Genomic DNA, 25425 nt, shown 5'->3' on the forward strand with positions numbered 1-25425 from the left:
CAGTAACCCACCTTGTTGTGCTGGCCAGAAATCTGGGACTCTAGCTTGATATTTCCCCTCTGCCCCTCCATACAAGTCAGTCACCTCCAAGTGGTGGACCATTTCCAGGGCCACAACCCCAGGTCAAGCTACTGTCATCTTTCTTCTCTAAGAACTTCAAAATTGGTCTCCTTACATCCACTATTACTCCCCTTCCCCAAACCGTTTTCCAAAATATAGCCAGTGATCTTAAAGTACAAATTTGGTCATGACACTTTCCTGTTTAAAATCCATTTCCACTGTTCATCAGATGGGTAAACCCTGGCCCCTGCCAACCATACCTGCCTCCCATACCTCACCAGTCTCTTTATAAAAGCTATACTTACACTGCCTTTCTCTCGGCTCCTAAACTATGTTCTGCCCCTTCCAATCTCAGGATCCCCTTGACCTGGAAAGCCTGTACCAACTGGTTAATTCTTCTTCCTCCTCCAGAGTTCATTCAAACTCACTTCCACAAGGAATCTTTCCTGTCAGCATCAACAGAGTCTGGTCCCCTGGTGTAAATTCTCATAAAAGCTATTCTATTCTTCTCCATTACAGTACTTGTCACACTAGGCAACTGTTTGGCATCTGTCTTCCCCACACTAGAATGAAGCCTGTCTTCTTAACCTTTCTATCTCTAGTACTGAACAAAGTGCTCTGCGTATAGGAGGCTGCCAGGCTCAAAAGAATGATAGCATAACGTAATTCTCAATCTATTATTTGTTCCAAAATACTCGATTTCACAGTGAATTGTGAAATTCGTCAAAGGACTCAGATTCTTATCCAACTCACCGTAACTTCATACCTTCTATTTAGATAAAGATTTATGTAACTTTTTTTCAAGTTATGACTAGAAACTGTCTTGATCTTCAAAAACCCTTCACTTAGATCAAGTTGGCACTGTAAATATTTTAAGTTCCGTGGGTATTACAATTTATGTCAAACCACTGAACGCTGCCACTGAAGCACGAAAGCGGACATAAACAACACATAAATGAATGAGTATGGGTGTGTTCCAACCACACTTTCTTTACAAAAACAGGCGTCGGGTCAGATATGGCCTGCAGACTAGAGCGTGCTGGCCTTTGACTTAAATTGAGACTCCGACAAAGTCAATGCAAAACATAACAGAAACAATTATCTGGGTTAGTAGGTGAAAACTGGCTAAACGTACTTTTCCTTTGCTGTGACAGCACCACAACGCACAAGAAAGCTGCCACGCTGGTCTCTGAAAATCTGACACATGAATCATAACACTGTTCTCTTTGGGGAGTTGCCCTTTTGCGAATTACTCAAATAAAATATCCTAAAACACTGGAAACTACTGCAGAAGGGACATTACCTCTCTGAATAAAAATTAATGAATCCTATCAATTACATGTTATCTGCCTTGAGATAAAAAAAAATCATTAAAAAAAATCACAATTCATGGTCTATGAGGCCTCATATATATATATATATATATATATATGTATTAATATATCAAAATTCAATAAACAAAATGCTATGTATAAAACAACTACACTAAACACAGAGTGAGAAAAATCTTGGAGCAGTAGATAGCACTTTGAGAAAATTTCATTTTAAACCCCAAAGAACCTAGTATAGCACTAGGTGCTTGATAAACCAAATTTTCCTGAACAAATGAACAACAAACTCTAAAGATCTCAAAAAAAAAAAAAAAAAAAAAAATTACAATTCATTTAAAATGTAGCAAATGAAAAGCAAACTGGCATTCATTTTGATATGATAGTGATTTCTAAGCCCCAAAAATAATGATAGAACACCAGCCATGTGAGACAGCTGACATCTATTCATTACTCATCCAACAAAGTATGGTTCTTACTACTTTCTCTAATCCTTCTCCCAAGCAAACAATGTAAAATCCTCCACCAAATCAACAACCTCAAAAAGGCAATGTGAACTACCCATCCCCCAAAACTCCGTTCCATAACATAGTTTCAAAAGCTGCTTAGCTTTCTGAAACACATTTGTTTCAAGTAATAGAGTTTCACAGGTTAGTTTTCTGATGCTTTCCCTGCAACGTTCCTAGAAGTATACTGTGGGTATTTTATTTTCCCTTTAGTCCTTTTGTCTCCTTGGGGTTTCACCCATCAGCCAATTTTCTTTCTAAAAAAAAGAAAAAATCACTGTCGTGGTATAATGGAAAGCAAGTCTCATGCTTTGTAGTGGAAGAAAATAAGATACACAAAGAAATCCGAATTTAGCTGAAACTGACCAAAATTACATATTTTGTTTTGATAGAATTAATACCATGACAAATATTTAAAAAGATTTCCATTACTTACTAAGTTGGGATATACACTTGTTTCAGTTTACTCTCAGCTTCTGCTGCCTTTAGACGTTTCTAATTCAAAAGACAGATAAAATATTTTACGTACAAGGCTAATAATTATTGCCACTTCATTGTCTTAGAAAATTCACATGAAAATGAAATATTAAAACACCATTCGCACAAATTGCCATTTTAAGAAGGGCCTTTCCCTTCCTGTGCACATTAAACTGCAGTGTTCTGTAAGACAACTGACTAGATTCTGAGGTACAGACTGCAAGTATTAATAACATTTGAGACATAGGTTTTAAAAATAAAGCTGTAAACAAGTGAAGTTTCCACTGCTCCCTGAGTGAGTAAACAGGGCTCACAAGTAACCATTTTTACTTTTCAAATTTAGTTTCTACTTTCTTTACAGCCCTTCTGGGAGAAACACACACACTCTGCTTTAAAAAAAATTTTTTTTGAAAAATGATTAGTTTCCAAGGTCCATGCAAAAGAAAGAGACAACTCTCCCAAGTACAATTAAATAAACATTTATCCTCAAATGTTAAGAGATACGCAATAAACTTTAAAGCTGGCTGAACTCACATCAGATTTTAAAAGCCAAATGTAGGTAAAGGAATAGGGGAAAGATTACATAATCATTTCCAGAAAATGATCAACACAGTAAATGAATATAAGCAAGGAAGGAAAAAAAAATACATGTTGTAGATATCCAAAAAGAAGACAAAACAGAATGTAAGGCATTCATCCACTTTCTCAATGAGGAGAAAAAAAAAAAAAAACATTTAAGGCGACAACTTAAAATTTTTAGAGACAGAGTAGAAATTTTTGGAAATAATTTAATTCAAAAACCACTTTTCAACCACTCATGATGCCATCTTCTCCACCACCTTTAAGGGACTTTTTTTGCCCTGAAAAATTCAAGTTTCCAGAGCACATGGTCTTCACTTCTACCTATGTTGTTTAAAATAAGCACTTTTGTATTATGATGTTGACACCAGAAATTTTTCAATAAGCCATGGGTATCTCTTCATTATTCATGACCTTGACAACTCGCTATGATCATTTAGTATCGAACACTTGTCACTGTGTGATCACATAACTTAGGGAAAATGATGTCTGTGTTAAATATATTTGCTCCTTTCTTTACCACCTCTAACCTATGACTAGAAGAATCTAAAAACAAGTATTGAGTGAAGTCACTAAGGAAAATGTACCTTTCCCCCAAAGTAATAGTACTCAAAATAAGTAATTTAGAGATTTACCTCAACTTGGAACATTAAGGAAAGACTCAAATTAAAAGATTCCTTGCTTTTAGAAATAATTTTGGAGAAAAACTTATGCACACTACCAGACCATCAAACTAGTAAGACTAACAGTTAAGGTCAAAGATGTATATATGACACAAATGTCATCTAAGGAGGTTTTCAGAAGATCTTTTAAAATATCTCAAACTGGGAGCGCCTGGGTGGCTCAGTCGGTTAAGCGTCCGACTTCAGCTCAGGTCATGATCTCACAGTGAGTTCGAGCCCCGCATCAGGCTCTGTGCTGACAGCTCAGAGCCTGGAGCCTGCTTCAGATTCTGTGTCTCCTCCTCTCTCTGCCCTTCCCCAGCTCATGCTCTGTCTCTCTCTGTCTCAAAAAGAAATAAAAACACACAAAAAAAATTTTTTTTAAATATATCAAACTATATGGTTGATGGCTTTGGTCTGAATTTCTAATACTTCATAAAATGACCTCACATCTTAGGCCATTCCTATCAACTATACTCAGAAAGAGACAAAGCACCAGGCAACTACAAGGATAATACTGCCTCTCTAGTGGTTATCTCCCCTTGTCATCCTTCCAAAATATTTATCATAGTGACTTTGAAGTCAGAAAATACTAGAACTAAAATCTTAAAACAACATCTTAAGGATGTTAAAAACAGTATAGAAAAGAGAAAGCCAACAAATTTAAAATTAAGTGTATTGCTAAGAAATACTAAGATATAAAAAGAAAGCTCACTTTAATGCAATAGGATTGGTAGCAGTATGAAGAAAATTACCTGCTGCACATATCGGTCAGTAGTTTTCCACATGTAATAATATTCAATGATGCTAGTCAATGATTTCCAAGGGAGCTGAAAAAATATTTAACATGATAATGAAAACAAGGCATTACTGTAGGAACGGCTTTCTTTTTTAAGTCATGTTTTAAAAAATAATGAGGCAAATATCCACACGGAAGATTCACTCTAGGAGAAGTATTTGAGAAAACTAAAGTTAATTCTTAGCAAAGTGTACCCCAAACAAGTTACATTCAGTCAGAAACTCTAAAACAACACAGTCTATTTCTCAGCTCCCATTTTGTTACAGATGATAAACATTATGACTGATAATATTTCAGGACCTATTCAGGAAAGTTATTCTCGGGCTACAGGTGGCACTGAAGTAGTACAATGTTTAGAAATGACATTTAAATAGATTTAGCCCAAGTTACTTTAACTTCCAAAGATGCCAGCTACAACTGGGTGTCATTTGGTCTCTGCAGTAACCGTTCTCATCTTTTCCAAAACTGCTTTATTTTCACCTATTTTGTTATAAATAAAATAAAACCTAAGCCTCTGAAAGAGTACACAGTTGAGTGCAGTCTTGCATTTGAAAAAACAGGAAGCTTATCCTTTGCTATTTTCCATAATTATTCAAAATTGGCCAAATGAGCGCCCACTAAGGAGACCCACAACCAAAGAATATATTCAGGAATATGTCAGTATATTCCCTCTGTTAAAGGGAAATCTGTCAGTCATTCCAGATGCACATCGGAATAGATCAAACCTTCAAGCGAATGACTGTCAACGGTCACAGTTTGTAGCGGTTGCATCAGATTCTACAGATAGGTGACTCAGCACTCTCTCTGACTTCTAGCTAACTTGCCCTAATGCACCATCGGGGTTAGAGAATCAAAACAGTACTTCCCAGACCCAATGCAGCTAGAGGTCTGCTTGAAATCCATGTGTACAATATCCACACTATTCTTTAATCACCTCAACATTTCACTCACCTGTTTGCTATGAAAAGAAAACAGATGGGAGTTTTGAGAAAGGAAATTATTTTAAGCTTAACTGGGTAGCAGCTCCAACAGCAGTTACGAATGTGGTCTCTTTAAAGGACCCAATCAGCACAGCCACTGGCATGTGCGTTGCAGCTAAAGCAAACAGTTTTCTACAACCCAACAAGCAATCTAATGGGAGTTGAAAGTGTCTGAGGGATGGGGTAAGGAGCCCATGGCAAGACCTCACATGGCAAGACCTCACAAGGCAAGACCTCAGAGGACAGTCACGGGCACAGTCCCCTAGGGCTTCAAGCAAGCTAAGACATCTTCATCTGCTAACTATTCTTCACCTGAGAAACACCCCTGGCGTTCATTTATTTACCTGGAAGCCTGAGAAAAGGAAACCAAGTGACTATGTAACCTGAGCTTCATCATCAGCCAGATTTTATCTGAGCCATCAAGTCCTAATCAGCTATGCTCAGCACCACCATTCTCTTATCAAGAAGTATAGTCCTGAAGGCACAAATGACATGTCCCAGTGTGTCTACTCCTGTTGCAGTATCATTTCTCCCTCAACCCTCATGGCTCCACAGAAGTTCCCTATGACCTGTCAAGGGAGAAGGAAAAAAATCTGAATGTGGCAGATGGCTTTGCATGATATACTGGCATGAGCCAGAATTCTGCTGCAGCATTTTGGCCCCAAGCAGGGGTGGCTCTAAAGCACAGTGAAGAAGAAAGATCCTTTAAAAGGGCAGGGCATTAGAGTCACCATCTGGTTTCCTAGTCTGAGTTGAAGGAAAGCTGGCCAGAGGTACTCTGGCCATACCCACTCAGGGAGAGTGGTTATCTACCTGTCACAATGATGAGGGAGGGACTTGAAAGGAAGCAGATTAGAAAGTTGGTAACAATGAGGCTTAGGAAAGAGGTTTGTGGGACAGACACTTCTTGATGGGCCTAAGTGTGAGGATCTTTATATCCCCATGTTTATCAAAGGCTCCTTCTGGAGAGGAGGGTCTCTTATATCAAGAGGGCAAGATGATCTCTAGGGTTATCAGCCAGCCTCTTTCCCTAGCCACAACAATGATTGTTCAAAGGACACATCAACAAAATGGACACAGAGGCAAGCAGATTACATATGGGTACCCCCACATGGACATCCTCTCACCAAATCTGATCTGATTACTCCAGGTGTCCAATCTGCAAGGAACAATGCACACTGGGCTTCCAAAATGGCACCATTCCTGGTAACATGCCAGTTACATTAGTCTCTCAGCATCCTAGAATGAACAGACATCTTGTTCTTGTTGAATAGACAATTATTCTAAATATGATTTGCCTTTTCTGCCTGTAATGCATTGGCTAGCAATACCAACCACAGACTAATGAATGACTTATTCTCACAAAACAGCTTCTAACTCAGGGCTCAGAACCCTCAGGAATAAAGGTTGGGTTATGCTACCAAGTTGAGAACTCTGGTCATCAAAGGTACTAAGGAGAGAACATTGGGGGAATTTGATTTTGAATGCCAATGAAGGCCTCAGGATGAGTTTCAGAAAAGAGAAAGGAAGACTAAAGAAGCTATCTATATTTCCTTCCCTGTTTATCATAATTATTTTCCTTCAGCCGCCCAATTCCTTTTTTTTTTTTTTTTTTAAGAGAGTGAACGAGTTGGGGATGAGGGGCAGAGGGACGAAGAGAGAGGGAGAGGGAGAGAGAATCCCAAGCAGAATCCTAAGCTAGATAATGTCATTCCCACCTTAAAAATGAGAAGAAAACACCCAGATAACCTACAAAACCATACCGATTCTTGAGCTAATGTTACAAGACAATCAACTGAACTGGATTCCAAAGTCACTCGGTACTCAAAGACTAGACTCATGAGCTACTTTTACTTTGGCAAAGCACCAATAAATAAATAAATAAATAAATAAATAAAGATAACAAATAAAAACAAAGTAAGAAGAAAACAGTCAAAAATTTACCAAATTATTAAAGGTCAACAGTGAGCTAGGACAACTGTTGTAGCATCTATGGGATCTCTAGACACTAGGGGAATCCATCCACATTTGCCACGGGTCTCCATCAGGTGTTCATCAGAAAGATCTGGGCCAGAGCAGGAAACCTGAGAAAGCCCCTGTTGGTGGTGATGTAATTTGCACTTGATCTTAGCTAAAAGGCCGAGAAGTGGTGGTGGTGATGTAATTTGAATCTACACAAATAAATGAAGAGGAGCAGAAGTGATAACATTTTTAAAAATAAATAACAATACATAAACAAACATGGGGGAAAATATTTTTAAAAATCTCTTTAAAAAGATCACTGTCTAAAGCCAAAAAAGTTATAATTCACTGTGGGATTTAGAACATAGCCAGAATTATATATGACAAAAAAAGCACAAGAATGGGAGGGAGGAACTAGAAATATATTGTCACATGGTTCTTCTTCTTCTTTTTTGTTTTAAGTAAGCTCTACACCCAATATGGGTCTTGGGGCTTGAACTCACGACCTAGAGATTAAGAGTCACATGCTCTATGGATGGAACCAACCAGGCATCCCAATCACATGGTTCTTATAATCTATGTGACCTAAGTGAGTTTGATTGAAGATAGACTGTAGGACATTAAAGATGTATACTGTAAACCACTACAAAAATAAAAGTTTAATTGGTAGGTCACTAGTAGAAATAAAACTAGAATAAAAAAATTAATTTAAGGGGCACCTGGGTGGCTCAGTGGGTTAGGCATCCAACTTCACCTTAGGTCACGATCTCACAGTTAGTGGGTTCTAGCCCTGTGTCAGGCTCTGTGCTGACAGCTCAGAGCCTGGAGTCGGCTTCGAATTCTGTGTCTCTCTCTCTATTTCTGTCCTTCCCCCAACTGTGTTCTGTCTCTCAAAAACAAACATAAAAAAATTTTTTTTAATTAATTTTAAAAAGGGGAAAAGAACAAAGAACAATGGGACAAATGGAAAATTAATGGGAAGATGACTGGTTTAAACCAAAACTTGTAATATTGATAATTACATTAAAGGTAAATGGTCTAAACAATCCAAGTAAAAGGTAAAGACTGTTAGACTGGTTTAAAAAAAAAAAAAAAAAAGATCCTATTGTATTCAGTCTACAAAAAGCCCACTTCGAACATAAGTAAGACACAAATAAAGTGATGGAAACAAGATATACCATGTAATCAATAGAATAAAGCTGGAGTGGTTATAATAACAGACCTCACCATAAGGAATATTACCATGGATAAAGAGGCATGATGTAAAGACAAAAGGGTCAATTCATTATGAGAACATAACAGTCCTAAATGTATGTACCTAATAACAGAGATTCAACATAATTAAAGCAAAAACCTATTGTAACTGAAAAGAAAAACAGAAAAATTCACAATCATAGCTAGAGGCTTTCAATACTACTCTCTCAACAGAACAGGTAGACAGAAAATCAGTAAGGCTCCAGAAGACTTGAACACCATCAATAAATCTGACCTAAGTAGCATTTATAGAACATTCCACCAAATAGCAAAATATCTCTTCTTTTCAAGAGCACATGGAACATTCACCATAGTAAGACCATATACAGGATGAGAATCACATCTCAAAAATGTAAAATTTGATTTTTTTTACAAAGTTTACAAACTTTTTTTTACAAAGTTTTCTGATCACAACAGAATTAAACTAGACTTCAGTAACAAAAATATGTGAAAAAGATGCAAATACGTGGAACTTACCTCTAAATAATCCATGAGCCAAAGAAGAAAATCAGAAAGAAAAACAAAAAATACTGATGCAATGAAAATGAAAACACAACTTATCAAAACGTGGAGACAGGCCCTGTAGTAGTTGGGCCTGCTGATGTTGAGACAGGAGCACTGAAGAAACCCTCCCACATTCCAGGCTCCACATTAAGCATAGGTAAGAATTTGATGTCTGTGAATGTTCAGATCACCTCCTATTTATTGCTTCAGTGAGGGGAGGAACCTGCCCCTCAAAACAGTATCAGACGGCCAGGACGTACAACACACGACACTGAAGACAAAACAGACGAGTCTGACTGGTTTATTAGTCACAGATACTCACAGCCCAGGGGAAGATGACACCATGTAGGGCCACAGCGAGTCACTAGGGGCTGTAGAAGTGAGGTTCTGTGTAACAAGAGGGTGAGGTGTGCCCTGGTTCTGGAAAGAGTTCCCAGGGGAAGATGTGACTGGCCTGTCTCAGTAATTCTGCAGGCTAGCAGGGAAGTGAAACCCATGAGGTTGAAGGCTGCGGGGGAGCTAGAACTGGGCAGGTGGGGAGTCTTTCATGCTGGTGAAGGATATATTTGGCAAAAGGAGTGGAACTCACAGTGAAGTTTTTGTGGCCCAGTGAGGCTCAAAGATATCAAGGCAGCACATGAAATTTTTGGTTAGGCCTTCCAATACAGCGGTACCCTGAAGGTAAACAGAACAACAACCAAATCCAAACCTGGTCCAACTACAGATTAGATTAATATATTAAAGGATTGGGTTAAAAAGGTAAGACAGCACACATGAATAGATAGGGATTTAAACAGAGAAAAGCATAAAAAAGAAAACATAAATGTTAGCAAAATATGCTAACATATTTGAAGAATTCCTTTAAGAAGTTTATCACTATACTGGACATGGCAGAGAAAATTAGTGCACTGAAAAATAGATCAATCTAAATTATAAACTATACAAACTTGGGGCGCCTGGGTGGCTCAGTCGGTTGAGCGTCCGACTTCGGCTCAGGTCACGATCTCACGGTTCGTGAGTTCAAGCCCCGCGTCAGGCTCTGGGCTGATGGCTCAGAGACTGGAGCCTGCTTCCGATTCTGTGTCCCCCTCTCTCTCTGCCCCTCCCCCATTCATGCTCTGTCTCTCTCTGTCTCAAAAATAAACATAAAAAAAAAATAAAAAAAAAAATAAACTATACAAACTAATACACAAACAGTAAACCTTAGTTCTCAGAAATTCATTAAAATAATTACAAAGAAAAATATACCCAGGTGCATTGTAGTAATAAAACTGCTATTAAACAAACAAACAAACAAACAAACAAAACCCAAAACTGAAGGTAAAGACAAAATCTTGAGCACAAAGAAAAAGAAACATTCACATACATAAGAACTTCTCATCAGAAACTATGTAAGCCAGATAGAGATACACCTTTAGAGCACTGAAAGAGAAAAAGAAAAAAAATGAATTCTACAAAGAATACCATTTTTGGGGTGCCTGGGTGGCTCAGTCGGTTAAGCATTCGACTTTGGCTCAGGTCATGATTTCACAGTTTTTGAGTTTGAGCCCCACGTTGGGCTCCGCTGATAGCTCAGAGCCTGGAGCCTGCTTTGGATTCTGTGTCTCCCTCTCTCTCTCTGCCCCTCTCCTGCTCACACTCAGTCTCTCTCTCTCTCTCTCTCTCTCTCTCAAAAATAAACAAACATAAAAAAAAAAAGAAAAAGAATAACATTTTTGTTAAAGAGGACAGGAAGACAATTTTAAGATAAGGCTAAAATCACTGTCAGCTAAGTACACTCTCAACAAATGATAACAAGAAAAGTTTCAACCTTAAAAAGATACTAGGAAAAGACAAAGCACTTCAGCACAAAGCAAGCTGAAGAAAGGAAATGACAAACGTAAAAGCGGAAGTTAATGAAACAAACAAACAACAACAAAAATCAAGCAAGCAAAAAACTGGTTCTTTGCAAAGGTCAAAAACATCGATTAAGTCCTTGCTGGACTGATGAGGAAAACTACCAGTATCAGGAATGTGAGGGGGCATCACTACAGATCCATCCCACAGATCTTCGAAGGATAATATGAAATTGTGAACCACTTTAGAACAATAACCACTTTATAACATTTTATGACAGGAGATATCTTTGTATCCCACAGCTATGGACAATGAAAACAGCCCTGGGAGGACCAGAGTCAAAGAAGAAGCTATGGCAACACAGTGGCGCAAAAGATGAAGAATAACCACACAAAAAGGATCACCAGGGAGGTAGGCTTAGCTGAGACACCTGGAACCCGCTAAGAACAAAGAAGAAGGGTAAAGGCTATCAGTGTAAGTGGGTGCCAGTGTGGTCCGCAGTGGCCCGCTCTGCAGAGGAGCCTGGCAGCCACTGCCACTGAGGATCTCGAGGACCTCAACAGCCTTCATGACAGCTGCAGACTCCCTGCCATGTGCACAGCTGAGGACTCTGTAGTATTTGTTGGCGTGGACTCCAGCAGCCTACTCTGCAGAGGAAACTGACGGCTTCTGCCACTGAGGTAACCAACAGATACTGACCTCCTAGGGAGGGAGATGCTGCTTCACCCCTCCCAGATGCTGCTGTGTCCCCACCCCAGGAACAGGGCTGCCAGCTCCCATCTCCAACCCTGTGCATATCTGGGACCCCAGAACTCTGGCCACTCCACATGCACCCACACTTCAGACCTTGGTTCCATGGTGGTTCTGCATGTGTTCACCTCTCGGTCACTGACACTGCAGGCTAGCCAGCACACCAGACCCCAGGCTGCTGTCACTCTGGGAGCATACATGCTCCGCTCCTGGTTCTGACCCAAGCTGATCCAGGCACCACTGCCATGGCAAAGGTATCCAATGCCAAGAGGGATCCCTTCGGCAATGACACACCCCATGGGGGAGAAAGAGATCAGGAGATCCCCAGCAGCCTTCACTGCCACTGCAGACACCCAGAGAATGGGCCGTTGAGGACCCCTGAAATCTTAACTGACAACTGACCTCAGCAGATGGAACTGAACGTACACTATGCTGATGGGCCTTCCCAAGAGCTGGAACCATCATACACAAACTTCCCACACCCTTGTATCCACGGCAGGCGAAGGTCTCTCCCTCCCCACTAAAACCAGTCTGTAAAGTCTGGTAGAGGTGACTGATCAATCAAATGCACAAACATCAGCACAAAGCTATAAGAAATATGAAGTTAAGGAAGCATGACATCACCAAAGAAACAGTAATTTTCCAGCAACTGACCCCAAAGAAATGGAGAGCTATGATTTCCTGATAATAATTTCAAAATCATGGTTTTAAGGAAGCTCAGTGAGCTACAGGAAAATACAGATAGAACTGAAATCAGGAGATAGACCCCAATACCAGGAAAACAATACATGAAATAAGTTCAACAGAGAGAAAGAAATCCTAAAACAAACAAACACAAGTTCTAAAACTGAAGAATACAATGAGAAATGTAATATGGAACATCAATAATGAACATCTGTGAACTCAAAAACAGGTCATTAGAAATTATCCAGTCAAAGTGAAAAGAAGAAAAATGAAGGAAAAAGAGTATATCTAGTCAGTAGAAGGAAGGAAACAATAAAGGTCAAAGCAGAAATAAATGAAGTATAAACTAGAAAAACAAAAGATCAATGAAACTAAGAGTTCCTTTTTTGGAAAGATAAAACCAAACTGACAAACTTTAACGAGTCTAAAAAAAAGAGAGAGAAGACTGAAATAAATAAAATCAGAAAGGAGAATCAGAGGAGACGTTACACCTGATACTGCAGAAATAAGAAGGAATAAGAGACTGCTATTCACAATTATACACCAACGAACTGGATAATCTAGAAAGGATAATTGTCCTAGGAAGTTATCAATGGACTTCTCAAATAGAAATTTCCCCATTTCAAAGAGATTAAAAGCTTAATTAAAGAGAGCAATTCCATACATACAAGGACAAAAGGAAGTACATAAGAGTAGACAAGATTATCTAGTAATTAAAATGCAAGTAAGAAACTATGTATCATTAAGAGGAGTCAAGGAGGGAAACCCCATAAAGCAAATTTTCCATACTGCTTGCTACAGGTTGTTTCCATATTAAAGGGCCACATCAAACTCAGGCTCAACAATTAGTAAGATAACTAGAAAAATATAGAAGGTCCAAAGGAGAGCAACAAACTTAAAGCAGACCTCAGAAATATTTTGTGCAAATGGTCAGAAAAGCCATCCATATTTTAAACTTGGAACTCAGAGCCTCCTGATCCCAGGTCTTATAATTGCTTCCCAGAACAAATGTCAATTTCTCTCTCTGTAAGACTAGCCTTCATTCTATGTTGAGCAGATAAACATTACTACGTTGCAAGCTTGCTAAATGAATACTTTAAGGTTTACCAGCTTTTTAACAAAGATAAAATATTCTCATCCAACATTTTATGTGCAGTTTTCTACTTACAAAGTCTTGACGTATGTCATTGAAGTCTTTGCCATATTTTTCCAGTGCCTCTTCAAATAAACTAGCTTCAGAAGCTGACCACTCTTCCATTTCATCTCTGCATAAAACAGGCCCTCCAAGTGGTACTAAGACACTAATTGCACTGCTTAAATCATAGCTGTGCCTATACAATGTATCCATAGCATGAAACTAAAGAAAACAAACAAAATGGAGAGAAAAGATCAGTCAGAAATGCAAACTTGCCAGATTATTTAAGAACAGGAATACTAAAATGCATGATGCACTTAATTAACACTAATATACTTAGGTGTTTATTTTTTAAGTAACAAAATTAAGAAAAAATTTAAAAAACAGATTACCTATTTAAAATGTCATTTACTGATTTAAGAAAATGTTGATTTATAAGGTGTGTATTTAAAAAAATGCATTCATTTGTTACAGTAACCTAACCATGAAAATCTAGGGCCTCCAGGCACAGGTATTAACTGGGAAGCCAGTAAGTTTCAGCATCCTTTCAGTTAAAAGTGCCAGAATCACTTCACCTATTATACAGGGTTGTCACAGCCTTCCTTGACAAGGGAATAATAGATTATATATCAGACAGAGAAAAAATATTCCCAGGTTGGATTAAGACAATGGCGCACTATGAACGAGAGTTACAGAAAACAATGGAATTGAGAATCAGGGTGACAAAACAGAACTACACATCCATGTTACACAAACAAAACAAAACACATATCCATGTAAAAACAGTAACTGGTTGAGATCTTCTAAGACCAAGAACAGATGACTAGGCTTGCTTGAATCAGCTAGGCTGGCATGGGTTTCCTACATATTTCAGGAGAGAATGATATAAAGAGTAATTTGAAACGAGGAAAAGATAGATTAGGATAATATACCTGGTTTTTTTTGCAAAAGTACCTTGGGTCTGGCTTATTTAAAACACATTCTTCTTCCCATCAGAAGCTGTGAAGAAACTTAGGTTCTAAAACTTTAAACTTTGAAAAACCTGTGATGGTATTTCTACTGGAGAACCAGAAATTCATTCATAACATATATGCACATTTGTATATGTGGAAGGAAAACTGCAGAACAGGGTGACTGGCTCTGCTGTGTCTGGATAAGCATGTAGGTGTGGCCCAGAATTCGTCGGCAAGGTGACCAAATCCTTACCAAGTGAGGACTAGTTCTATTTAAACTTTCTAACATTTGGGGGCACCTGGGTGGCTCAGTCGGTTGAGCGTCCGACTTTGGCTCAGGTCATGATCTCACTGTTCGTGAGTTCAAGCCCCACATCTGGCTCTGTGCTGACAGCTCAGAGACTGGAGCCTGCTTCGGAGTCTGTGTCTCCCCCTCTCTCTGCCCCTTACGCCCACTCACGCTCTCTCTCTCTCTCTCTCTCTCAAAACTAAACATTAAAAAAAAAAAAAATTTTAACTTTCTACCATATGAAAGCCAAGTCCCGCACCTTGTACACCGTATCTACCGATATTAAAATTTTCATAAATGGGGACAGTATCACATCCATGTGGCAACATGTCTCTTAAAATTTAGCTGGTGAGTTCCCTACTACTCATACAGGAGTATAAAATAAACTCAAATATCAACAAACACCTGTTAAAGAGAAAAAAATCATTGGCTACAGTATGCATTAAAAAGACCTATTTATACTGTGATACATTAAGATACTGAATATGAATTTGTTGACAGAACTAAAGGTGGGATTCAGGACATACAGACATGTTTAAGGTACAGTAACTAACTGCTTTAATAAGGATTAACATCTCTCTTAAATAAATCACTGGATTCTACAAAACAAAAGCAAGGAGGAATCTCATTATCTGTTCCTTAGTCATAATCACAGCTAGGACCACTGATCACGTACAGTCTTTGGCTGTATGTGTCACAATCATGGAATAACTTCAATTTTTAAGTGAATTTCTTCTCACCTTTCCACAACAACGGTTACAAAAATGTTAGAATTTTTGATCTTTGGATCTTTACTCTTTGCCTGTGCTCTGCAAACTTCATAATCAACGAAACCCCACTTTTCTAGCTAAACTTCTCACTTGACAGACTCATCAGTTTCACTGTACTGTGCACTGTTAAACAAGTTTACATCACTCCTGAAATTATTTAGTTCCTAGATAACTGATCTACAAAAATGAAAGCGAAGTTCAATAGCATGCAGGGATCCCTTCAATGACTAATATATTACTATAAACAGTTATTTTTGAAACTAAATTTACAATGGATAACAAAACTGAAGATTAAATGGTATTCAAAATCAATAATTATACAAATTAACTTTGCTGCTGACATTCCTCAAGAGGTAGTAGTTCTTATAATTAACAGGTGCTCTGAAACCCAAAGTCACAAAACTAAATGAGTGTTTCTCAGCTGATATTATAGCAGCCACTCAAAGCATAAAAGGATCTTCGGTCTTTTGTTCACGCGAGGTGATGAAAAGGCTTCTCTTACAGGCACTTTTACAAATGACGATAGGCTATTATCTCATAGAGTTTCAAAGAACCAAAGTAACATCACAGGCATTATAAGTGATTATGACCCAAATCTGAAGCGAACAGATTGTTTTAATGGTTCTGTTCCTCACGGAGTGTGTGTTCCTGGACACCGAAGTCAGCAATGGCTTTCGGAAGACTAACCCCTGCACTGTCACAAATCAAGTGGAAAGAATGGGTCCAACTTATAGGCAACTGGAGGCTATGAAACCCCCAGAGTCCACTCTGAAACACAGCCCAGAGGAGAGCGCTGTCATGATCAGTATGTGTAGAAAAAAATCTACATCCCATCAGACGTATGCACTATGGAATTCCCAGGGAATAATTTTATTTAAATTGATGACCAAATTCATAAAGGAAAACAGAGGACCACATTATGGGCTACAAGTCCATATTAACTCCATCTTTCTGACACACATAGGAGGCTCCTTCTGAATGGACTTTTACGGAGTTCAACATCACGCTAAAAAGCTGTAAGCGAAACACAGAATCTACCTTCTATAACATAACAGACAACATCAAGTGAAGACTCTCAGAAACAGGCTAACACAAGACATAGAGGAGTCTGACATCTGACTTACGGTTTATCAGTAAGATAACAACAATTCCAAGAGCTAGACATGTAAGAGAACACACTGGAAGATTCCATTTATATGAACTTTGAGAAAAGTAACAATCAGTGGTGAGAGAAGTCAGAATAATGATTCCCTCAGAAGGAGGGGGCAATCATTGACTGGGAAGAGGCATGAGGGAATCTTTTGGGATTCTGGTAAAGTTCTTTACCTAGATCTGGGTGGTCGATTACATGAATGTATACATATACACAAGTTTGCAAACGATGCACCTGAGTGTACTGAATACACTTTACTGTGTATACGCCTCAATTTAAAGTAACACAAAGAATTTAAGGAGTAAATGTAAAACAACAGAAAGTCTTCCCTCCAGATAAATACTTTACAAAGATTACCATGTTTTCAATAGAGATACAGATACACACAAGATCCATTCAAATCTAAATTTAAAAAATCATAAGAACTCAGCACAAGCTGTTCTCTCTGCCAAATAGTGGTGAAGGTGTTGTCATATTTCATCTCATTCATAACAGATGGAGATGACAAACAGAAGTATTTTCGGAGAAAGACTGACAATGAAAGCTTGGCAGTGAAATTCTCATCCTTCGCTCATTAAGTACAATCACACAACGGTAGACTGGATTATTATTCAGCAAATATTCACTCCCTCCCCTGGGCCTTCACAGAAGAGGAGTCTTCCACTCCACTGATGTGGAGCCTGGCCACGTGACCTGACTGGCAGATAAGATGTTCAAGATACGTGACAGAACAGAGCCCTGGCATGTGTTTGCATATCTAGGTTTGCCCTCTTGAAATACTGGCTTTTGTCACCCGAGGAGGAGATACACATGGAGCAGATCTGGACTCACACTGTAGTTTGGCGCCTAAATTGGCCCAGTCTAGTTCAGCAGAATCCTAGACAATCTGCAAAGCAGTATATAAGAAATTAATGCTTGTTGTTATAAGCCACTGAAATACTAGGCAGTGTAACAGATACTGTGTTTTTTCCTTTTGAGAGTAAAGAACTTACTCACTCCGTGCTAGATGTGCTATCAGCTGCCACCTTTGGAATGATTTCAATTCAAGAAAGAATCATCACCCAAGATCATGCCCTTTTCCTGGCACAGCCCTTATCCGATGATGCAGGAGTATACAGGCTCAGCCCGTCACCCGGATTTGGGACAACTCTTCGAAGAGTCCCGTGGAGTCGGCGGAGGCTTCAGGTATCATAGCCCACTTTCTTCCTCTGTTCAATCCTGCCTCCATCCCTCTTCTTCCACAGGTTTTTTTTTTTTTTTCTTAAATTTTTTAATGTTTATTTTTGAGAGAGAGAGACAGACAGACAGACAGAGAAAGGACGAACAGGGGAGGGGCAGAGGGAGAGGGAGACATAGAATCTGAAGCAGGCTCTAGGCTCTGAGCTGTTAGCACAGAGTCTGACGTGGGGCTCGAACTCACGAAACAGGAGATCATGACCTGAGCCAAAATTGGACGCTTAACCAACTGAGCCACCAGGCACCCCCCACAGGTTTTGATTCCTAATAAATTTCCTACATACAAATCTCTATCTTAGCCTGTTTCTCAGAAACCCAGCATGTAACATGTAGCATTATTTTGACAACAGCTAACTGATATACATACATATTCAATCCTAACTATTGATTTGGTCAGAATGTTACAAAAACTTTGCATGTGTACCTCCAGCACAAATTATAGCATTCAGAACACTAAATCTATTCAAAATTAATGAGCATATGGTTTTTCCCAAGCAGAAGGTGAATATAAACTCTCAGGAGTAAACCACAAACCATGATCAAGGCAAAACATTTTATATATATGTAAAAGAGAAGTATGCCATACATTCTCAAGTTTTGCTTCAATGCACAGTATTCAAAACAAAATCCCTCATTCATCATCAAATTTGTTAAGACTTAGTTGTCATTCACTCAAATCAATCTCCAAGACACCCTGAGTCATGTCCTCATGTGTATTCAGACCTTTTGATTATCACAGGAAAGCTACAGGGCTAGTAAGCCACTGTAACCCCATGGCCCTAAATGTCCTTTGCATGAGCAGAACTGAAAATTCTTCCCCCCTGGCTCTGATTCTAGACACAAACCAGACAAATACAGTAAAACCTTGGATTGTGAGTAACTGGTTCTACGCGTGTTCTGCAAGACAAGAAAACATTTCTAATAAATTTTAACTTGATCAACGAACATTGTCTTGCAAAATGAGTAGTACATGATGCTGAATGTCACACGATCACAACTGAGCCAATGGTTCTTTCTCCCCCCCCCACCCTCGCTCTGTCTCTCTCTCTGCAGGATTGTGGATGATTGTCTCCCATGCTTGGATGCTTGGGTCTCAGGCCACGGTGTTTGGCAGAAACCAGTGATTTTTCAGAACATTGGAAGGTGCCCACAGCTGGCACCAGTGTATTTTTTGTCACTTCAAAGCACCTATGGACAGTCCTTTGCTTTTCCATCCAAGAGTAAGCTTAGCAATGCCATGCTTCATTCTAGGTCAGGCCGCCTGCAGATATAGGCCCTTTCCTCTGCTGCCTTATTGCCAGTCACATTAAATACAGTAGATGACAAGAGAGTATTCATACTGTACTACAGTCAACATCCGTTAGTGATAGTGAAAGTCGTCCTACACAATAACCTCCCCTCTCGTCTTCCTCACACCAGCCACGAAGGTTTTCAAAGGTTAAGTATAGGCTAATTTGTTTATTCTTCTTTATATTTTATCTTTTCTTTATAATTTTGTAATGATTACAGCAGTGTAATCATTTTTATATGAATATTTTGGGGTTGTGGAATGAATCATCTGAGTTTCCATTATTTCTTATAGGGAAATTCACTTTGATATACAAGTGCTTTGGATTACAAGCCTGTTTCTGGAATGAATTATGCTCACAAACCAAGGGTTTACTGTAAAACAACTATGTGAGGACACTGAAGAACAACCAATGCAAGCAAGGGGAGACTAAAATAATTCAGGAAGAATATGTATGACACGTGAGCTTCCACAATGACTTAACCTTTACCTTGATGGCACTTTCTAGACAGAACAGACAAAAACAGAAAGCTTCTTTTGCATTAGGCCATGGTAAAAGTAAGACCCATGGAGCAAAATGCTGGGGAGGATTATATTGCAGGCCCTAAAGGAAATCACAATATAGTAAAAGAATTGGCCTATGTTTCTCTGACCACAACCCCCAAGGCAATTAAGATAAACTTATGAACCTCCTTTCCTTGGAAATTAACTCACAAGTAAATGCAAAATTATAAAGTAAATTAGGAAATACTTAGAACCAAATGATAATGAAAATACTACATATCAAACTTTAGGACATACAGAGGTACATTTATAATCGTAAATATTGATGATGGAAAACTAGACAAAGTTGATGGGCTAAAAAATCAGTCTTAAAAAGCTGGAATGGGAGGGGTGCCTGAGAGGCTCAGTTGGTTAAGCGTCTCACTCTTAATTTTGGCTCAGGTCATGATCTCAGAGTCGGGAGACTGAACCCCACGTCAAGCTCCCAACTGGGCATGGAACCTGCTTAAGATTCATATTCTCTCATTCTGTCTCTCTCCCACACACACAACGCCCCCTGCCCCCCGCGCCAAAAAAAAGAAAAAAAAAAAAAAGCTGGAACAGAAATATCAGAGTAAAGCCTAAGATAAGTAGAAGGAGGAAAATAAACAGGAAAAAAAAAAAACTAAATAGAAAACATATAATAATAATAAAAAAAACATACAGGGGCACCTGGGTGGCTCAGTCGGTTGAGTGTCCGACTTCGGCTCAGGTCATGATCTCACAGTTCGTGGGTTCGAGCCCCGTGTCGGGCTCTGTGCTGACAGATCAGAGCCTGGAGCCTGCTTTGGATTCTATGCCTCCCTTTCTCTCTGCCCCAACCCACTTGCATTCTGTCTCTGTCTCTCTCAAAAATAAATAAACATTAAAAAAAATTTTTTTTTTTTATAAAGGGGAGCCTGAGTGGCTCAGTCGGTTCAGAGTCTGACTTCGGCTCAGGTCATGATCTCATGGTCTGTGAGTTTGAGCCCCACGTCGGGCTCTGTGCTGACAGCTCAGAGCCTGGAGTCTGCTTCAGATTCTGTGGCTCCCTCTCTCTCTGCCCCTCCCCCGCTCATGCTCTGTCTCTCTCTCTCTCTCTCTCTCTCTCTCTCTCTCTCTCTCTCTGTCAAAAATAAACATTAAAAAAATTTTTTTTAATTAAAAAAAACATACAAAAAAATAAACTCAATTAAAATCTCACTGTTTTAGATAATAAAAAAGAAAAGAAAAATCTGGCAAAACTGTCAAAAAAATGGGAAATGACATACATAAACAATAACAATGAAAAGCTACTTATAACTGGAGACTTACCAATTTATTCTAATTAAAGAATACTCCGAAAACTTATGTTGATAAATTTGAAAAGTTAGGGTGAAATGGAAATTCTCCTGACTTAACTGACCAAAATGGACTTAAGTAAAATAAAAACTTATTTTAATTATAAATCAAATTATAACCACAACCCAAACTAAGGGATGTTCTACAAAATAAATGGCCTGTACTTTGAAAATGCCACGTCATGAAAGACAGAAAGAATGAGGAACTGTTCTGGACTGAAAGAAATTAAAATGATATAACTAAATGCAATAAATGATTTTCAAGGGGATCTTAAAGCAGAAAAAAATTTTTTTGTTTTGTTATAATGAACATAACTGGAACAACTAGAAAATCTCACTAAAGCCTCTAGATTAGATAACAGTGCTACAGTAACATTCATTTCCTGCCTCAGTGATAGAAGGAAGAAAAATTTCATGTTTCATATGATTTACTGCAGTGGTAGTCTTATTAGTTTTAATTCTAATTTATAGCCTTGAGAACATGGACAGTACTCTTAAATTTTAAGAAAACGTGTTTTAAAAAAATTACATGGATTCTCAGTTCATCAATTTTACACTCATTTTGAAGACTAGATTTCTAACGTAAGCTGATAAACCTAAAATTTTAATCTGAAGATTTATATATTCTGCAGACTACAATTCCTTTAAATGCTGTAATGACCATGAATTGCAATCTATCCTCAAATTCCCAGTACCCTCAATGCCCTAAATGAAATACGTAATTTCAACAGGACTCACAAATGAAGAGAATGAAATGCAGGATTAATGGCTAGCAATTTTACAAAGAGTTAATATCTGAAGAATAAAATTACCGTTGGTTAAGTCAACTTTCTATTTTCAAGAAAATAAGTTACTTACTTTTTCTAAGTTTTTCTTGAAAAAATTTTTATCGTAAAAATTATAGCTTGTTTTAAGGGGAAGATCTTTATTATTTTTTTAAAGTTTATTTTTGAGAGAAAAAGAGACAGAGCACAAGCAGGGGAAGGGGCAGAGAGAGAGAAGGAGACACAGAATCTTAAGCAGGCTCTAGGCCTGCATCAGCCCAAAGCCTGACGTGGGACTTGAACCAGGAGATCATGACCTGAGCCGAAGTTGGACGCTTAACCGACTGAGCCACCGAGGCACCCTTAAGGGGAAGATCTTTATATCATATAATTCTTCATATCAAATTCTATATTCTTGGGACAGGTACATCTGCAATTTGTAGTTATGCCTGTATACCCTCTTCTTGTCAACAAATAACCCCCTGAAGCAGTACAGATAGGTTTCATAGTATTATTCCCATTGTGGATGAGGAAACTCAGGCACGGGGAGGCTACATAACTTGTAGAAGACTAAATGGATCATAAGCTATAGGTCCAGGGGGAAAAAAAACCCCAGAGAATCATAAAAGTATATCCACTTGTACACCCATGTTCATAGCAGTATTATTCATAATAGCCAAAACGTAGAAGGAACCTACGTTTCTATTGAATAAACACAATGTGGTATATGCATATGATAAAACACTATGCAGCCTTGAAAAGGAAGGAAAAGATGACACATAGGACAATATGGATGAACCTGAAGACATTATGCTAAGTGAAATCAGCACGTCACAGAAGGGCGAATACCGTGTGGTTCCCCTCCAATGAAGTACCCAGAGTAGTCAAAATCACAGCAACAGAAATTAGAACGGTGGTTGCTAAGGGCTGGGGAATAGGGAGTTGTTATTTAATGAGTACAGAGTTTCAGTTGGGGAAGATGAAAACATCCTGGTGATGGCTGCACAAGAGTGTGAATACTTAATGCGAGAGAACAATACGCTTAAAAATGGCTAAAATGGCAAATTTTTATGTTGTGTATATTTTACCACAGTTTTTAAACAAGTATGTCCAGTGCCAGAAACTTTCTATAACTCCTGGTCTTTAGACCGTGTGTGTTCAGCTCTGGTGACACAATGAAATTATTTTCAAATACATATCACTCGTAGTGATGAGATGCATTCAAAAAAGACCTATTAACATGCTAGATAACATTTTAATAGAAATAACATACTCCAATGACCTATTTTAATAAGAACCTATTGTCTTATGTCCCAGAGAGAGAAACTAATTTATTCATTCTCAGATATTTACTGAACACCTAGTAAATATATCCCAGGAACTATGCTTGGTACTGGGAATTCAACAGTGAGGAAAAACAGGTATGGTGACTATATTGATGAATACTACAAGCTGATATGTAGGGAAGGGGAAGAAGAGAGAGAGACACGTTAATGAAATAATCACAAAAACAAGTGTTTAATTACAAATAATTAACATGGAGGAATGTTGTTGGCTCTCTCCATGAGCACACCACAAGAGTAACCTGCCCTAGACGGATAGATTAGACACAATTTGAAAACAGATTAAGAGTCAATTAGGTGGTGGGGCACCTGGGTGGCTCAGTTGTTTAAGTGGCCAACTCTTGGTTTTGGATCAGGTCACGATCTCACCTTTTGTGGGTTCGAGCCCAGCACTGGGCTCTACACTGTCGGTGCAGAGCCTGCTCAGGGTTCTCTCTCTCTCCCTCTCTCTCTCTGCCCCTCCCCCACTAGTTAGCTCTCTCTCTCTTTCTCACTCTTTCAAAATAAATAAATAAATTTGGGGAGCCTAGGTGGCTCAGTTGGTTAAACGTCCAACTTCCACTCAGGTCATGATTTTGTGGTCCATGAGTTCAAATGCCACATCGGGCTCTGTGCTGACAGCTCAGAGCCTGGAACCTTTTCAGATTCTGTGTCTCTCTCTTTCTCTGCCCCTCCCCTGCTCACACTCTGTCTCTGTCTCTCTCTCAAAAGTAAACATTTTTTTAAAAACCCTTAAAAATAAATAAATAAATAAATAAATAAATAAATAAATAAATAAATAACAGTTAATTACATGGGGCTGTGAGAGCATCCAAGCAAAGGGAACTAAAGTTGCAAAGGTCCTGTGGCAGGAGACAGACCACAGAATCAAAGGAAGGCTGGCTGGAGCCCAGAAGACATAGAGGAAAGGCTGGGGTACAGGACAGGACAGACTGGCCAGGCAAACCCCCACAGCTTTTTTTGACTCTTTTAAGGATCTGGGTTTTTATCCTGAAAGCAATGAGAGGCCAGTAAAAGGATGTAAGATAGGAGACAGCAAAATAAAAATTGCATTTTAAAAAGATCAGATAGAATTAGAGATATCCCAGAATGCAGTCTTCTCCCTAGGAAATCAACACAGCCTGACCTTTCTCAGAACCAGACTCAGCATCAAAAATCCTGTTTCTAGTACTGAGTCTGTCAGAAATTAAATATGAATCTTTATAGAAGTTACTTCACCATTATCTCTAATATGATCTATCCTGGAAGATTTCTGAGGCCCCAAACAACTCAAAAAACTCTTCTTCTCAGATCTTTTCCTCCAACTTGCTTTAGTCCTCAGAGTTCAAGGAAAAGAGAAATCTAGCACTTCTTTAATTACCTGTTTTCCGAGACTGAGGCTATGCTCTGGCGATAGCTCCCTACCAATGCACATGGCACCCTCCGCCCCCTAACAGGCCTGGCCCTCCGCCAACTACCTACAGACCACTTCGGGGTTTACTGTGTTCTAAAGGATTTTGTTTCCACAATGGGGCGAAGGGAGGTCAATGTAGGTTGTAAACTGATTGTTTTTTTTCTTTGCATATTGTACAAAGTACACTTTACATCTTAATGAAATGAGGGTGAAATCTAGGAAGCCTCCATGACAACTTCAGTGTTGTAACGATTATAAATCTTATCATGTTTCTTAGACTAGCACTGTTTGAAATTCAGTCTAGCTATGATTGTAACAGGTCTCAAAATAAGGAAGTCAGACCTAGCAATCTGCAGGCATCTTAATTACCTGCTCCCCAAACATTACTGGTGATTTGACAAGTAGCATGCAGAGTCTAGGATAAACAGATGCTTCAGATTAAGAATGCTGACAGTCAGCTGCAGTCCCTTACAGGAAAAGCCACAGTGAAAATCACCTAGGACAGACCACTGGAGTTCCCACAGTTCTGTAACCGTGCCCTCTCTGCAGTAAGAAGTCTTCAGAGAAAGTCTGGTCACCTGATGGAGAAAGGTACTAACCACATCTGTATAGGTCTGAAAACACTGAAAGAAAAATAAGAACCTGACTCTCCAAATTCAACTGAATGATGAATCTAATTTTCATTTATTTTTTTAAATCTAATTTTCGGGGCGCCTGGGTGGCTCAGTCGGTTAAGCGGCCGACTTCGGCCCGGGTCATGATCTCACGGTCTGTGAGTTCGAGCCCCGCGTCGGGCTCTGCGCTGAACACTCAGAGCCTGGAGCCTGTTTCAGATTCTGTGTCTCCCTCTCTCTCTGA

The 25425-nt window shown here is 38.9% G+C and overlaps 1 protein-coding gene across 4 annotated transcripts in view; it reads right to left on the reverse strand.

Moving 5' to 3' along the window:
- Positions 1–25425, reverse strand: part of MTA3 (metastasis associated 1 family member 3) — a 180785-nt gene that overhangs the window by 40923 nt on the left and 114437 nt on the right. For all 4 annotated transcript variants that reach the window (XR_003967884.1, XM_030311207.1, XM_030311208.1 and 1 more), the window contains exons 9-11: positions 13550–13738; positions 4368–4442; positions 2331–2389 (exon numbers count right to left, since the gene is read on the reverse strand). Coding sequence is in view for 3 of the 4 variants with exons in the window: in XM_030311207.1 (XP_030167067.1) it covers positions 2331–2389; positions 4368–4442; positions 13550–13738 (323 nt within the window). In the remaining variant the exon portion in view is untranslated. The remainder of the gene's footprint in view (positions 1–2330; positions 2390–4367; positions 4443–13549; positions 13739–25425) is intronic.

The sequence above is a fragment of the Lynx canadensis genome, chromosome A3 (genome assembly GCF_007474595.2).
Source record: "Lynx canadensis isolate LIC74 chromosome A3, mLynCan4.pri.v2, whole genome shotgun sequence".
NCBI classification, from domain to species: Eukaryota; Metazoa; Chordata; class Mammalia; order Carnivora; family Felidae; genus Lynx; species Lynx canadensis.